Genomic DNA, 16,117 nt, shown 5'->3' with positions numbered 1-16,117 from the left:
AAAATCGTTCCGATAGCACTATCAACAACTCGTGGCTCTTTCTCACTACTTTGGACACACTGTGCACCAAAAGGTCCTGTCGCGGACGCCAGATTAATTGTCATGGGTCCCGTTAATTCGGGAGGCAATCGCCTGGCTAATTCCAAGGGCTGAAGTATCGGCCCCCCGAACCGCACCACGAAAGCGTGGACAATTTAGAAGTTGTCCTTTTTGGCGTGCCAGCGGACGCCGGCTGTGGCCCATAGAACAAGTCAGAGCCAAGAGTTGATAAACAAAACAAAATTATATTCTCAATAATGGCAGATAAAAACGATACACAAATAGGCACACTCGACAATAGTTGAATACAATATGTCACCAATCAAACAATGTATTACACAGTACAATCAGCCACACTCGAAACAACGGACACAGACAACAAAAAGCACTACAATGCAGTTGCATGCATCGAACAACCAAGACACTTAAAGACTAAAGAGTTCGAAAACTTACTGAGTCCAAAGTCCTTGGAACAAAAGGCTGAATGATACTCTTCCGAGAATCACTCACTCAAAGTCCAGCGTTGTTGTCGTTCCGCTGCCCCCGAAGTTTCTCTTCCAGGAAACCTCGCGTCTTCAATGGGCCGCTCTCCAGGCTCCAAACTTCTTCGCCGGAAACACGTGGGCTTCACACACGCAGCTGTTGCCACACGTCTTTGCTCGATAGCGGTAGACACACACTCTTGCCTGTAGCTCGAGCCTTCATCCCTGAGGTGGAAATCCTCTTCTTCTCCCCCTTTGTCACGGAAGACAAAAGACTTCGCCCACAAGGCGGAACACCCTACGCATTCTGGCGCATACTTTCTTCTTCTCCTGCTTTGTCACTAAGGACAAAACTTTCACCGACTGACGCGGCGGGATACCCAACGCACTCCGGCGCTAACTTCCTTCTTTTCCTGATCTCCCATCTCGGCTGCTCGATTGAATACCTTCCGCGCGAGATTCCAGAAAGTTCGCATCATTTCGTCGGCGCGATGCGCAGCGATGGCGGGGGGAAAGGGCGAGACGATACGGGGGCCGTCCGCGACGGATGACGCAACCCGGCATCACTACGCCCCTTTCCATCGAGAAATTTCCAGGGCTTGCTCGACCGCCGACGCGAGGATGTTTCGTCGGCGAACCTACGCTTCCGAGGGAGAGAGACGCGTGCCCGGGGAGTCTTTGGATGTTTGTTTTCTTTTTTTATCGTTGACCTCGCGGCGTCTCTCCGGCGTTTCGTCGCGAGAATTTGGCGGTGCGCCCTTTTTGAGCGCTTGTTTTGTGGCAACCACATATTAGAAGTCTCAGTGCTCTACGTATAAGTGTGAATTCAGATACTGTTGAATATCGTGTTCAAAATAGTTACTCCTATCTGCTAAAACAGCCTTTCTTCACCAAATTCGGTCACGTTTACTCGCGTTTGAAGCTCATTGCCGCTTTTCCGTTCCGAGTTCCAGAGTTCTCAACTTATCAGCGCATTCTCGAAAAGCTCTGATTTGTACCACGAATATTGTCACTAAAAACAAAATAATGCAACATGTTTTTCTATATTACTGTATGATGGCCTTCGGTTGGCTATTTACGAAATTTTAAGAAAAATCGAAGATGGTTTTTTTATTATTCAAATTCCAGTGAAGTACACTTTTGCCAATATGAGAACTTTGAGGCAAGATACAAAAATTTTACATTTGCCCTACGGCAGCAATAATTTATGTACCTAATGAACACACTATATCCTTAAAACGTGTCAAGTTTGAAAACGCTGCTTGCATTACTTTCGGAGAAAAAAAAGGGGGAATACGTAACTTATTTTAAACTGTCGCAAAATTAGACAATTTTAAAAGCTATTTTTTAAGGTCTACAAACTTGAAACCGTATGAATTCATTCTTTATTAGACATGTATTTCAGGTAAAAAATATCTTCCTTGAAACATAAATATTTGTCTTTTTATAGAATCTGCAATTTTCGAAAATGACAGGTGACGAAGTTGGTGCCTCCGTGTTGGTGAAATTTGGTATTTTTTTTCTCGTAAGTTATGCCGTTAATCATAAAACGAAGTTCACTTTCGGGCTACCTGGTGAGAGGTGCAAGAAACATTAAATACTCAATGAAATCTAAATTATCAACTTTCGGATTCGTGTGGATCTCTCGTGGAATCACCCTTCCGCAAATCAAAGCATCGGGAACGTCTTGGTCACATTGAACGCCGATAAAAAGGCTGCTGCGGAGAGGTAGAGTGACAGATTCGGAAGATACACGTAGGGCAGCCTTCAATGAAAAGGTGTTTTTAGGTTCAGGATAAAACAGGTTCTCGAACGACACCTGCGAGTCTCATAGGTCAATAATTGCGCCGTATTCGCGAAGAAAGTCCAGTCCCAGCGTAGGAACTCGTGCAAGTTGGTAGGAAATATCTGAATGTAAAAACTGCGCAACCTAGAAGTAGTTACTTCGTAACTACGGAAGCGAAAAAACAAGGACAGAAGAAAGCGCTAACTTTCAACAAAGATTTAATATCTTTGGTGCACATATATAGGCGAAAAAAAAAGGAGAAAATTTGGGCATGCGTAGAAGGGTACAGAAAGAACCACTGTGTTACAATGTCAGCAAAACTCTTGTCTTTTGTTGAATGAGCAGAAAAAAAATAGACATGTAGCTTAAAAAAGATCGAGATACGCAGTCTCTTTTTGCAACAACGCAACCGATGGGCAACTTACACATTTACCGTCAAACTTTTTAATTTGATAAGCTTCACTTATCTCACGCATGGCCTGCGAGTTGTGCTTGCCTAATACCTCGCAACGCTCAAAAAGGGGCACTCGCGGGGAAGCTCACCTAACGCGGGCACCGAGCATCAGGCTGGAAGCCACGGAGACCAAGTTGGCAGTACTGGCAATTGTGGTAGACGTGACCCACTTCGCCACAGTGGTAGCAGAGTGGAAGGTTCTCCGACGTACGCCACACGCGGTCCTTCGTGGCGTTCTGTCGCGATCCAAATGGATGATAAGTGGGTACACTCGGAAACCTTGAGGTGGGTGCCGGAGTCGAAGAGGTGCCCTGGAATCATTGGCTAGCCTGATCCAATATCCGCATAGTGGGAGCAGAAGCATGTGGCGCAGGAGATCGCAGGGCCGCTGTATAAGTCAGCACAAGGTCCTCAGGCCTTGTTGGTGCGAGAGGGGTGACCACCTGTCAGATCTCATTTCGGATTAAGTCTGCGAGAGCATTTACGGGTGATTGGGGTCTCGCTGCTTGAAGTTGGCGCAGCTCGTCCTTCACGACGCTTCTTAAGAGCTCTGCGAGGGCATGCCTCTCGCTGTCAGCCCGATAGAGCACGCAGCAGTGGCGAAGTCGTGGCGTTCATACTCTGACTACCGATGCTCGAGAGTACGCTCCGTTGTGGTTGCCTCATTTACGAACTCAGTCACAGTCGCCGGTGGGTTGCGCACGAGTCCAGGGAAACGCTGGTCTTTTACCCCACGCATTAAATGCCGCATCATTTTTCCTCGGACGTTGCAGGGTCGGCACGCTTGAAGAGTCGAAGCATATCCTCGACAAACATCGAAACTCTCTCGTTAGGTCATTGGTTCCGAGACGAAATGGCCTGCTCCACTCTCTCCTTCCTTTCGTTGCTGTGGTACGCATCGCGAAATGATCGGCTGAACTCTTGCCACGTTGCAAAGGAACCCTCGTGATTGTCATATCAGGTTTTAGCAGAGTCTTCCAACGGAAAGTAAACTCTCCACAGCTTGAGAACTTCATCCCATTTGTTGATGCTGGCAACTCTATCGAAGTGGTAAAGCCAATCATCAGCATCGCCATAAATGTCTCCATGAAATGAGCGTGGTGTTTGCGGCGCATGAAAAACATGCGGGAGAAAAGAATAGGTGTCGTTGGTCTGACACGCCTGGTTGGCAGTCGAGGTTGCCATCTCGTCTTAAGAGAGAGGACTGTATTCGGGGGATAGTCCTCGCAGGCGGCGACGGCTTCTTGCCGTGGGAGCTGTAGCTGTCTCCAAGTAGCTCGGTGTGTCGGCTGAAAATCTGCAGCCGAGGCGCATTTACCCAGCACCTCGACCAGTACCACGAACGAAATAACAGAGACAGCCATGAATCGACGTCTTGCCCGGACCCCCAGACCAGGAAGCAATGTTCTCTTCTTTCTCCACTTCCGAGCGAATTCACGCTACAGGTGATGGCTCATACTCATTTATCTGTGACTATATATATATATATATATATATATATATATATATATATATATATATATATATATATATATATATATATATATATATATATATATATATATATATATATATATATATTATGCGTGTTGATTCAGGCCAAGGTCTGAAGAAAGTGATGACCTCTTACGATGCACGTTGGTTGCTGCCCAGGGGTAAACCGTTCGCCCTTCCACTTTCTGCACAGCCCGTGTTTTTATTGCTGGAATCCGACATCACATTCAGATCACCGTACTGACTGACTGCTCTCATCAATTACTTTTAGGATGGAATTTTCTTTCGTCTGCCTCCGCTGCTATTTACTGTTGCCAACACGTCGTCCACCTCACCGACACGGGCTGCAAGCTCTACGACGACACCCAGAGGTCACTTCTTTCGACAGCTGCGGAAGATACTGAATTACCGCCATGTCAAGAGCAAATTGTAACTATTACCTCTAAAGACATCGGCCGTGGTGACGTCTTGGTCTCACCATCATTTAGTTGCGTGGGTAAAGGCATCGTTCTCGCTTCCGGCGTGGTTCATTTTCGCAATAGTTCCACACTTGTCATCGCCATGAATACAACCACCGAAAAAATTCTACTACCCCAGAACACCGAGGTGGCCTGCGTGACCGGTCCTGAGCCTTCGTGCGTCGTGCCACTTCATGCCGTCTCCTCTAACGACCACCCTAGTGGTAAGCCTGCTTCTTCTTCCGCATTTGATGCAGCCATTAGCGACGACTCGACACCTTCACAGACGCAACAGCTGCTTGCTTTTTTAAAGAAACACGCAATATCTTTCGACGTGTAATCCTCGACGTTGGACCGCACTACTACTACAACGCATTGAATCCACACATTCGGAACATCTGTTGTACGCCGCCGGCCCTACCACGTGTCTCCTGCTGAGAGAAACATTATCGAAGAAAACGCAGCTGACATGCCCCAACGAGAAGTAATTCACCCCTCTTATAGTCCTTGGTCGTCGCCTGTGTTTCTGGTTGGTAAGAAGGATGGCTATATACGTGCGCTTTTGCGTCGATTCAAGGGTACTCAACAAAATCACTCGCAAGGATCTCTACCCAATGCCACACATTGACGACGCCCTTGATTCTATACAAGGCGCAAAATACTTTTCCAGCCTCGACCTGCGTTCCGGATATTGACAAATTCTTATGCACGAAAACGATAAAGAGAAAACGGCATCCGCAACCCCCGATGGGCTATATGAATTCAACGTTATGGCTTTCTGGCTGCACAAGGCGCCCGCTACTTTTGAGCGCATGGTTAATACCGTGCTACGTGGTCTCAAATGAAAGACCTGTCTCTGCTACTTCGACGACATCGTTATTTTTTCGTCAACGTTTATTCAGCACCTGCAACGTTTTGATTGACGTTCTGACGTGCCTTGCCACTGCTGGTCTCAAACTCAACATCAAAAAATGCCGTTTAGCCACAAAAGTTATTAAGGTTTTAGGCCACGCCGTGACCAAAGACGGAATTTGGCCGGATCCGGACAAAATAGCTGCGGTGCACTTCGCTTTCCCCGCACGAAAAGCCAAAGAAATTGCGAAGTTTTCTTGGTCTCGCCTCCTATTTTAGCCGTTTTATACGGAACTTCGCATCAATAGCGGCTCCACTCCACCAGCTTCTTTCTTTTGACGAGCCCTTTCTGTGGTCAGAAGGATGTCAAACAGCATTCGACCTGTTAAATTGTGTCCTCCCGTAAGAACCTGTACTCCGCCACTTTGATGTAGAATGGCCGCACCGACCATCCTACATAGGCACGCAAGTGGCGGCGCTTTTCGTGCCGTTCTGCTCCAACGTGACACCTGTTCACAAGAGAGAGTAGTTGCATATGCCAGTAGAGTACTGAGACCGAGAAGAACTTTACCATAACTGAGCAAAAGTGCTTGGCGGTGGTCTGGTCAGTGCAAAAGTTCCGTACCTATCTCCAGGGCCGTCATTTCACGATCGTTACGGGTGCACGCCTAATGCTGGCTTTCCACGCTGAAGAACTTGTCTGGACGCTTAATTGGGTTGGTTGATTCTACGTTTACAGGAGTATGACTTCGATATAATTTATAAGTCTGGTAGAAAACACCAAGACGCCGACGCCCTTTCGCGCTGCCCGCTACCGCATACCCAGCTCAGCATCGGTCAAAGTTCAGCCATCATTTCTACCACAGCACCCGCACTCGCCTCAATAGACCAGCTTTTCTCGGACAACAAGCGCACACTTCAATCCTGCCAGTTGTCTGATCCGTACCGTGGGCGTGTTATGGACGTGCTCTCAGGAGCTTCCCATCCACCTAACGCCAACTTATGCGATTTAAGCTGGAGAATGAAGTTCTGTACCGTCATATCTACCACCCTGATGGTCAACGCTAGGTTCCCGTGCTCCCACGCTCTCTTTGACTGGACGCGCTTAAAGCCTTACACGATGAATTGAATGCCGGCCATCTCGGTTTTCAAAAAACTCACGAGCGCATTTCAAGTCACTTCTACTGGCCTGGTATTTCTACTAGCATCGCGCGCTTCGTCGGTTACTGTGTTCCGTGCCAACGTCGTAAAATACAGACATCTGCACCGGCCGGGCCTCTGCGGACAATTCCGTGCCCCATAACGCCATATGAGGTTGTAGGTATTGACCTTTACGGCCCTCTTCCCGTCACATCTACTGGCAAACGATGGATAGTGACCGCCGTAGACCACCTGACACACTACGTAGAAGCAATGTCTGTGTCAAGTGCTTCTGCTTAAGAAGTTGCCGACTTTGTTGTGCACGCCATCATTCTGCGCCACGGCGCTCCTTGTATATTGCTTAGTGACCGTGGAAGGGTGTTCTTCTCAGAAGTAAAAAATGAAGTATTGCGCGCCTCTTGAATGACACACAAGACAGCTTCAAGCTACTACCCTCAGACCAACGGTCTCACCAAGAGATTTCACCGTGCTCTTGCTGATATGATAGCCTTCTATATCAGTCTAGACCACAACTGGCATGGCCTTCTCCCATTTCTCACCTCTGCCTATACAACACGGCCATTAGCGCACCACCGAATATTCGCCGTTCTACCTAGTTTATGGACGTTCCTCTACTTTCTTCCTCAATATTTCCTTTTTCAACACCGACATCAACTCGTCTCCGTCTTCCAGCGAAGAATACATTTCAAGACTAGCCCGGTGTCGCAATCATGCTCGCATCAACACGGAAGCGCGACAGCAAATTCGAAAAGTCATTTATACCGCATCTCATCGCCTTGTATTTTTCCGACCTGGTGACGAGGTGCTCCTGTTCCCACATATTCGTACACTTGGTCTGTGTGACAAGTTTTACGTAGTTATAGAGCAGAATTCTACCGTCAACTATCGTGTGACCCTACTTGTCCCAACAGACCACCGTCACTGCAGCACAGAGATCGTGCACGTGAATCACATGTAGCCTTTCAGGCAACGTTCTCTGTCACATTTACTTGCTACAGCCAGGTTGGCCGCTTCGATGTGAGGGGAGTTACAGTATGCATTTGTTATGCACTTCTTCTCATATATGCATGATCATAATCATCATAATCCGTCTGGGTCTCTGTCCTCATCTTCATTGGGTGTCACCACAATCATCATCGTGTGTGTGTGCGCTGTGTCTACGACATCTATCAGGCAATAATGCAAGAAAAGCGTAAGGGAAAATATTACACCACATTTCAATGTAAACGTGAAGAAAGAAGAGAAGATGAAAAGATTACTCGCCAAGTGCAGGAACCGGACCTGCGTTATTCGAACGCGTTATTCGAAGGCCGCAGCTTTGATTCCTGCCGAAGACTTTCTTTCTCTAAATTTACTTTACAATTAGGTTTGATAACTTCCCCTATACTTTCCTTGGATTGTTGTCTGTTAGATCTTAATATTATTGTGTTCACTAAGAAAAAACGAGCCCTCAACTATACACTTCCTTCCTTCATTCCTGAACGAGGCTCTCGCTCTGGCAGACTTTGTTCCTCTAGATAGTATACGAGGGATTATTAGTCAGCTGCCAGCTCGCAATAACTTCACGTACTACGTGATGCCAAACAGGTTCCTAAAGAGTGTTTCACAGTCGCCATCCTGACTGCGGCTGGCACTCACACTCCCAGGTTTCATTCACATATATTTCCAATGAAGTGTATTGGGTGATAGCATTCGTGGTAGCTCAATTTGTAGAGCATATAACGCGTTATTCGAAGGTCCTTGGTTCAGTTGAGGCCCACGACACGTTGTCTTTTCATTCATTTCTTTGTTCCTGACATTTACATTACAAGGAGGTCTAATAACTTTCCCTATACTTTTCTTGCATTATTGTCTGTTAAATCTTATTACTATTGTGCATAAAAAAAAGAACGAGCACTTAAGTATACACTTCTTTCCCTACTTCAAATATATATATATATATATATATATATATATATATATATATATATATATATATATATATAGTGGGAGTAATAATTCAATGGGCCAGTTAGTCTTTGTGAAGGTATGGGATATGGCACAACGGGAGCGTTGTCGACAAGGATAAATATATTGATTTCCCAACAGTTTCGGGAGGGGTCCTCCCTTCATCAGGGGATGAGTTATACTGACATGAATTTCCAAACTTCGATGCTGCCGCGTCCCTCTCGCCTTGAAACATGTTTGCGAGAGTGAGAGGAAACTAAAATTAAAAAAGAGGGGGGGAGAAAAAAAAGAGAAAGAAAGAAAAGAAAGAAAGTAAAAAAGAGTAAGAACCACTGTCAACACTGAGAACGAAACGAACTGTCCGTGTACGTCCACATACGTTTCTTATCACGTGCTGTTCAGTTCTCGACGTGTGTCGGGCCACCCAAGATTGTCGCCACGGTGCCGGGAGGGTCCGTGACGGCGTGCGTAAAGAAAGGGTTTCGCCGTAATGGGTCGGTCGGCATGCGGCGTGCGTAAAGGAAGGGCCTCCCGTTAATGGGTCGGTCGGCTCTTTTTACCTTTAATCTTCGTCCGTTTCCCTTCAATGGTCATCAAGTGGTAGGCGAACGAAAACACCTTGTATGTGCATGTGGAAAAAGGAAGAAAAGAAAAATGAATGAAGAAAAAACGAAAACAAGAATGGACAGTGTACACGTACGAGTCAGTCAGAAAAAAAGCATGGTCTCCAGCTATCAATCTTTGTCACCAATTTCCTCCTGGCTTACTTCTCGGAGGCAGTTGAGTTTACCGGGGTCCTCGTTGATGCCGGCTACTAATGTTCGAAATTTGAAAATAAAATATGCCTCACGCTGTTCGCGCTTGCGTCTGTTCGAGAAACCGGACTGCAAAAGAGTTACGCTGATATTTTGAAAACTGTGGTTTGGCAGGCGCAGATGTCTAGATAAAGGTAGCTGCGGCAGTGAAGTGGCGTGGTACCGGTGATTATTGAACCGCAGCCGAAATGGCGTGTCTGTTTGGCCGATATATTCTTGTCCGCAGATGTTGCAATGTAGCATGTATATTACGTTACTGGAGTCACAATTAAGGCTTTCAGTTATGCAGAATTTGAAATCCGAGAAGTTCGCTTTGGATTCACGTGTTGTGACCATCTGTGGGCATATCTTGCATCGAGATTTTCCGCAGGGATGGCACCCTGATTGAAATTTGGGGGTGGTTGCTTTTGCTCTGACAAGAATGTCCTTCAGATTTTTATCCCGGCGGTACACCACGTGAGGTGGTTTCGCGAAGATAGAAGTTAGTCGTTTGCTTTGCCTGATTATTTTGAAATGGCGGGACAGTATGTTGTTGATGCGTGGCGCTGATGAGGAGTAAGTTAGTACAAGGTTCGTTTGGGAAGTCGTTTTAGATACTCTGTTTGGTTCCTTAATAATATCATTTCTGTTCACGTTGCGAGCACGTAGTATGGCATCGTCAATAATGTCTTCCAGATAATTTTGTTTCAATAAAGAATGCTTTAGGTGTTCCGCGTGTCTGTCTAATTCCCGCATATCGGTGCATATTCTTCGGTACCGGTAGGCCTGAGAATATGGAATACCCGTTTCGCAATGCTTTGGGTGGCTGCTGTTGAAATGTAGGTACATTTGACGGTCTGTAGGCTTTTTGTAAAGGTTTGTTGGCAAGCGGTCATTTTCGACCGTGACAGTGACGTCCAAAAAGTTAATGCTAGTTTCGGAAATTTTGTGCGTGAATTTTATTGACGGGTGACACTTGTTAAAATCCTCTACGAAGCGGAAAAGACTTCCCTCATCATGGTTCCATATCAGAAAAATATCGTCTAAGTATCTTCTGTAGTAGAAAGGTTTCAAGGTGTGTCCCTCAATGAATGGGATTTCAAGTGAAGCCATAAAGGTGCTCGCGAAGTTTGGGGTCATTTTCGTGCCCATTGCAGTGCCACTGACCTGAAGGAAATGCTTGCGATTGAACTCAAAATGGTTAAAATTTAGTACAAGATCAAGAAGTGTAAACAGTACTTCGCCATTTACACTAGTTGATGAGTCAGATTTTACATATTCAGAAACCATAGCCGCTATTCCGTCATGGTGGGGTATGTTGGTGTACAGTGAGCAGACGTCCATGGTCACCAGAAAACTGCCGCCTGGGATGTCGAGACTTGAAGTTTCGCAGATGAAGTGGTTTGTGTCCTTTAGGTAATAGGGAAAGTTTGGGGGGATGTTTTTTATTAAGGAATTGATGAATTCTGATATATTTTCTGTTGATGTGCTGTTACTGGATACTATCGGACGTCCCGGATCACCTGCCTTGCGTATTTTGGGGAGCAAATAGAATCGACCGGGAACAGAATGGGCCGGTAACATTGCTTTTAACATTTTGCCGGTAATTTTCTCGTCCCGGCGGAGGTTGTTTAGGGTTACTTTTATCTCCCTTTCAAATTTGGGAGTCGGGTCAGTTAGAAGTTTTTTGTAGAATTTTGTGTCTGATAGCTGTCGTTCCCCTTCCTTTAAGTAGTCTGACGTGTTTAGAATTACTATGCAGCCCCCTTTATCAGCCGGTTTGATAGTAATTTCAGTGTTTTTTCGTAGTTCATCGAGTGCCCTTCGTTCTGACTTTGATATGTTGTTTCGAAATGGCCGATTTTTTTCATACGCTCTGATGATATCTTTTTGAACTGCTGATATATACATATCGAGGTGTTTGTCCCTCTGCTCACCCGGACACCATGATTTGTCACCACCAATCACTTTATTCTCGTCCGTACAGTCCTTGCGATCATGAAAGTATTCACGGAGGCGGAGATTACGCGCAAAGTTATCGAGGTCTTGGCGCAGTTCAAATTCATTGAATCTACCGGATGATGGACAAAAGGTTAAGCCTCTCGACAAAAGTTGAAACTGAGCGGGTGTGAGTGTTGTGTTTGACAGATTGAGGACATTTTCCTCATAAGTTTTCGGCTGCTCTTGGCTATCACGTGGCAAAGGAGTGTCAGCGTCATATTCGAGAGTAAGGATGTTTTGATTAGAATTGCACTGTAGTTTCGAGTTCCCATTTTTCTCCTCAAAGTTAGGTTGTGGTACGGGTGGTCCCTGGCGTGCTTGTACGGCCTCATTCCTATTTTCCTGTTGCAGAGCAGTGGAGCTACTGCAGTCCCGCTTGAATTTTCTATCTTTTACTACTGAAATTTCGCCTCTCATATATCCCATACCTATATATATATATATATATATATATATATATATATATATGTCACAGGTAAATGAGTATGAGCCATCACCTGTAGCGTGAAATCGCTCGGAAGTGGAAAAAGAAGAGAACATTGCTTCCTGGTCCGGGGGTCCGGGCAAGACGTTGATTCAGACGTCGATTCAAATATATATATATATATATATATATATATATATATATATATATATATATACCTTGACGTCTTTCGTAATCATGTCGTGGTTTTGGGACGTTAAACTTTATTTATTATTATTATATATCTCTCTCACAGAATAACAAACCCGTTTTTATTTTTAACAATGTTTGTACAGCTTAAGCTCATACAAATTCAAGGTAACGAACATAAAAATGGATTAAGTAGAGAACAACCTTGATTAAAACTTGCGAAACACGAAAATTCGTCAACCACGCCACGTTATAAACAAATTCATTGCTTAGCCCACTATGCATAGTCCTCTATTCATTGCAAAAGAATTTGCAAGAAGAAGCATTTGAAAAAAAAAGAGCAAGAGCATCTGCCCCTCTGACTACATCTATTTACGCTTATCCTGTGGATATAGCAAATTTTTTTAAACCATGATCTACATGAAGGTCCTGTCCTGTCAAGCCCAAACTTTCTTCGCGCAAACTTCTTTGTTACGCAGTGACTTCCCACCGCCCAAAGAGCTCCCCAACTACATGCACAACACCGACATGCTGGACTACTTCCGGAACTACGCCGACCACTTCAGCGTCACCAAGCATCTGCAAACGAGGCACGACGTGGTGCAGGTGACACCAGCCGCCGACTACGAGAATACGGGTCGCTGGGACGTGCTCGTCAGGGACCTGGCGACCAACAGCGACCGCACGGAGACGTTCGACGCCGTGGCCGTGTGCGTGGGCCATCACGTGTATCCGAATGTGCCGCACTTCAAGGGACAGGAGAAGTTCCGCGGCCGAATCATGCACACGCACAGCCTGAAGAACGCCGACAGCTTCCGGAATCACCGGGTGGCCGTTGTCGGCATTGGCAACTCGGGCTGTGATGCCGTGGCCGATATCAGTCAGGTGGCAGTCAAGGTGAGCGTGACGCATACATCTTTCTGCGATGCCCATTCGATCATACTCTATAGATAACCCAGAGAACTAATGTCGGCAATTTTGAATGGTTTCGTACTGTTACATTCCTGAATTTTGTTGGTCCGAGCAGCCTAGATATCGCGTAGTGAACCGATCATGCCGAGATGACAACTTGACAAAATGGCGAGGTCGACAACAAGCCGAAATTTGAAACCAACCCTGAGGGGCATTTGCTTAGCCTTCTCATAACCCCCCTGTTTCAGCACTGCCAATCCACACTCTCACAAAACAGTCGACGAGTCTCGCAGCACTCTTGAAGTGCTATGGTATAAGCTCGCTGATACAAGCTTGCCTGTTGCGAACATAAGCAACTTGTACTTCGAGCAGCGCGTATATTTGATATGGCACGATACCATAGAGACTTGATGAGAGGGGAAGGGCGAAGGTTCGGCGCAGAGCCTCCTCCATACTATGCCAATGTGTACACGCGAAATCGAACTTACATTTCCCCACTGTTTTATTGTCGAATTCCCGCAGACGTATCTGTCAACAAGAAGAGGAGCTTGGGTTACCCGGCGTGTCGGGCCCAACGGCATGCCCGGCGACATGTTCATGAAATCGCGACTCAGGGCATACTTGTTGAGCTGGTTACCGAGATCGCTGGCCAGCAGCTACACGGAGAACATCTTGAACGGGTTCTTCAACCACGAGGCTTACGGAATCAAGCCCAAACACCGCTACCACTCGCAACACCCGACCACCAACGACGTATTGCCGATCCTCTTAATCAGCGGGAAGGTACGCGTAAAGGAGAACATCGCCGAATTCACCGAAGATGGTGTGATCTTCGAGGGTGAGGACAAGGTGAGTTGTGGTGCCCTTTTTATTCATCCCTGAAACTCCGACTGCTGGTACCAAGGTGAATTTATTTCCTTCTTAAAACCCTTATAACCCTCTTTTGTCACAGTGGTTGCACAAAGCCATCCACATCACTGGTCACGTCAAGGCGGCAACTTTTACTTATGCGCTGTTAGACCTCGAACCACGCAGTACAAGTTTGTCTGAAATGAACTAATCACCAAATATAATAAAACTAATTCATTTTAACCTTTGTTTCGGTCATATGACCGCGACAATCAATTTCTGGTTCACCGCATATTCTCTCAAGGCTGCGAGTGAAACTTCAATGGTCATCATCACCAGCCTGACTACGTCCACTGCAGGACAAAGACCTCTCCCATGTTCCGCCAGTTAACCCGGTCCTGTGCTTGCTGCTGCCAATTTATACCCGCAAACTTCTTAATCTCATCTGCCCACCTAATCTTCTGTCTCCCCCTAACCCGCTTCCCTTCTCTGGGAATCCAGTCAGTTACCCTTAATGACCAGCGGTTATCCTGTCTACGCGCTACATGCCCGGCCCATGTCCATTTCTTCTTCTTGATTTCAGCTATGATATCCTTAACCCCCGTTTGTTCCCTAATCCATTCTGCTCTCTTCTTGTCTCTTAAGGTTACACCTACCATTTTTCTTTCCATTGCTCGCTGCGTCGTCCTCAATTTAAGCTGAACCCTCTTTGTAAGTCTCCAGGTTTCTGCTCCGTAGCTAAGTACCGGCAAGATACAGCTGTTATATACCTTCCTCTTGAGGGATAGTGGCAATCTACCTGTCATAATTTGAGAGTGCTTGCCGAATGTGCTCCACCCCATTCTTATTCTTCTAGTTACCTCAATCTCGTGGTTCGGCTCTGCGGTCAATGGTCATCAGTGAATATCAACTGGTAACATTCATCTAAGTCATACAAATTATGAACATATATGACAAGTACTGGCACAGGTTGAGAAAATGTGGAGCTCACTCAGACTTCCCCATGAAATACATTTTGACTTTTTAACTCACTTGTACACAGACTCACGTCAAATTTTTCTCAACTTAACTCACTCGGACTCAGGCTCACTGAGTTCTTCTCAACTTGACTCACTCGGACTTAAACTCGCCACAAGAATCCTGACTTGGATTTCCTCAGACTCGTACTCACGGCTTGATCTGAGTTTAAGTTAGTCTGAGGAAGTCGACTGATGAGTCCATTAGGGCATAAATGGCTTTTTAGACCACGGTGCCAATGCTCTTTAACATCAGCATATCGAGTAATCGGTGCTTTGCTTGGTGCTATTTGATCTCTCACTTTCAAATATCGCATATCACTGGCTGCAATCAATCATTGAAAGAGATTACTGACTCGTGAAATTAGGAATGATGCTCCTTAGTGCCCATATGTTTGTTCGGCATATGTCGATGTTCCTGCGTTCATACTTATATCATGACGCCTTCTACACGGCAGTGAAAAAACCCACCTGCGCCATTAACAAAAGGTTGAAAGAAAATCAAGCTGAACGGGACAATATAAAACACCTAGAAACACAAAGCTTTTATACTAGTCAATGAAATCAACGTATACATCACGTACTCACTACGTGAGTACAACGTATACATTAACGTATACATCACGAAAGACTCACTTTCAGGACAAACGGGGACAGTATACACCTCTTCCCTGCCACATATCACAAAATATTGTGGCTAAGCTAGTGCTCCGTGCACTGAAAAGGACCACTCAACGCACAAGAAAACATACTGAAAACATACTGTGTCCAGAACTGCGTTGGCTTGGCCTTTTTCGACTATGGATCTGTATATATTGATTGATTAACGTGCGCCCAAATCTGAGCACACGAGCCTACAGCACTTTCGCCTCCATTGAAAATGCAGCCGCTCTAGCCGGGATTTGATCCCGCGACCTACGTTTCAGCAGCCGAGTACCTTGGCCACTAGACCACCGCGGTGAGGCTATCATTAAGCAATAAAAGGAAAAAAAACCAAATTAGCAGCTGAGATTGCAATAAATATTCAACGCATATCCATGGAGTGAATGGTGATCCTTGTCTCCGAGAAACTTGGTTCAACTTCGCAGTGTCTTTACAAATGCAAAAGGCACACAGTGCAGTTTGCACCTCGAACGCGTGAAAATGATGCGCTTTGCGCTAGCCCCTTGGGTGCTTGTGTTGTTTGCCGAACACTGTCATGGCTGCGCCTTGATGACACACTTCCACAGCGCTTGAGCACAGTACGTCGACTTGCCGCT

The 16,117-nt window shown here is 45.8% G+C and overlaps 1 protein-coding gene across 1 annotated transcript in view; it reads left to right on the top strand.

Moving 5' to 3' along the window:
• LOC119161791 (flavin-containing monooxygenase 5-like) overlaps window positions 1-16,117 on the top strand; it is a 44,809-nt gene that overhangs the window by 11,615 nt on the left and 17,077 nt on the right. Inside the window, exons 2-3 of the mRNA XM_075873167.1 lie at window positions 12,561-12,978; window positions 13,516-13,842. Coding sequence (XP_075729282.1) covers window positions 12,561-12,978; window positions 13,516-13,842 — 745 coding nt within the window. The remainder of the gene's footprint in view (window positions 1-12,560; window positions 12,979-13,515; window positions 13,843-16,117) is intronic.

Source organism: Rhipicephalus microplus, chromosome 9 (assembly GCF_043290135.1).
Source record: "Rhipicephalus microplus isolate Deutch F79 chromosome 9, USDA_Rmic, whole genome shotgun sequence".
Taxonomy (NCBI): Eukaryota; Metazoa; Arthropoda; class Arachnida; order Ixodida; family Ixodidae; genus Rhipicephalus; species Rhipicephalus microplus.
Note: the sequence above shows the minus strand (reverse complement) of the source record. Positions and strands in the feature narration are given on the sequence as shown.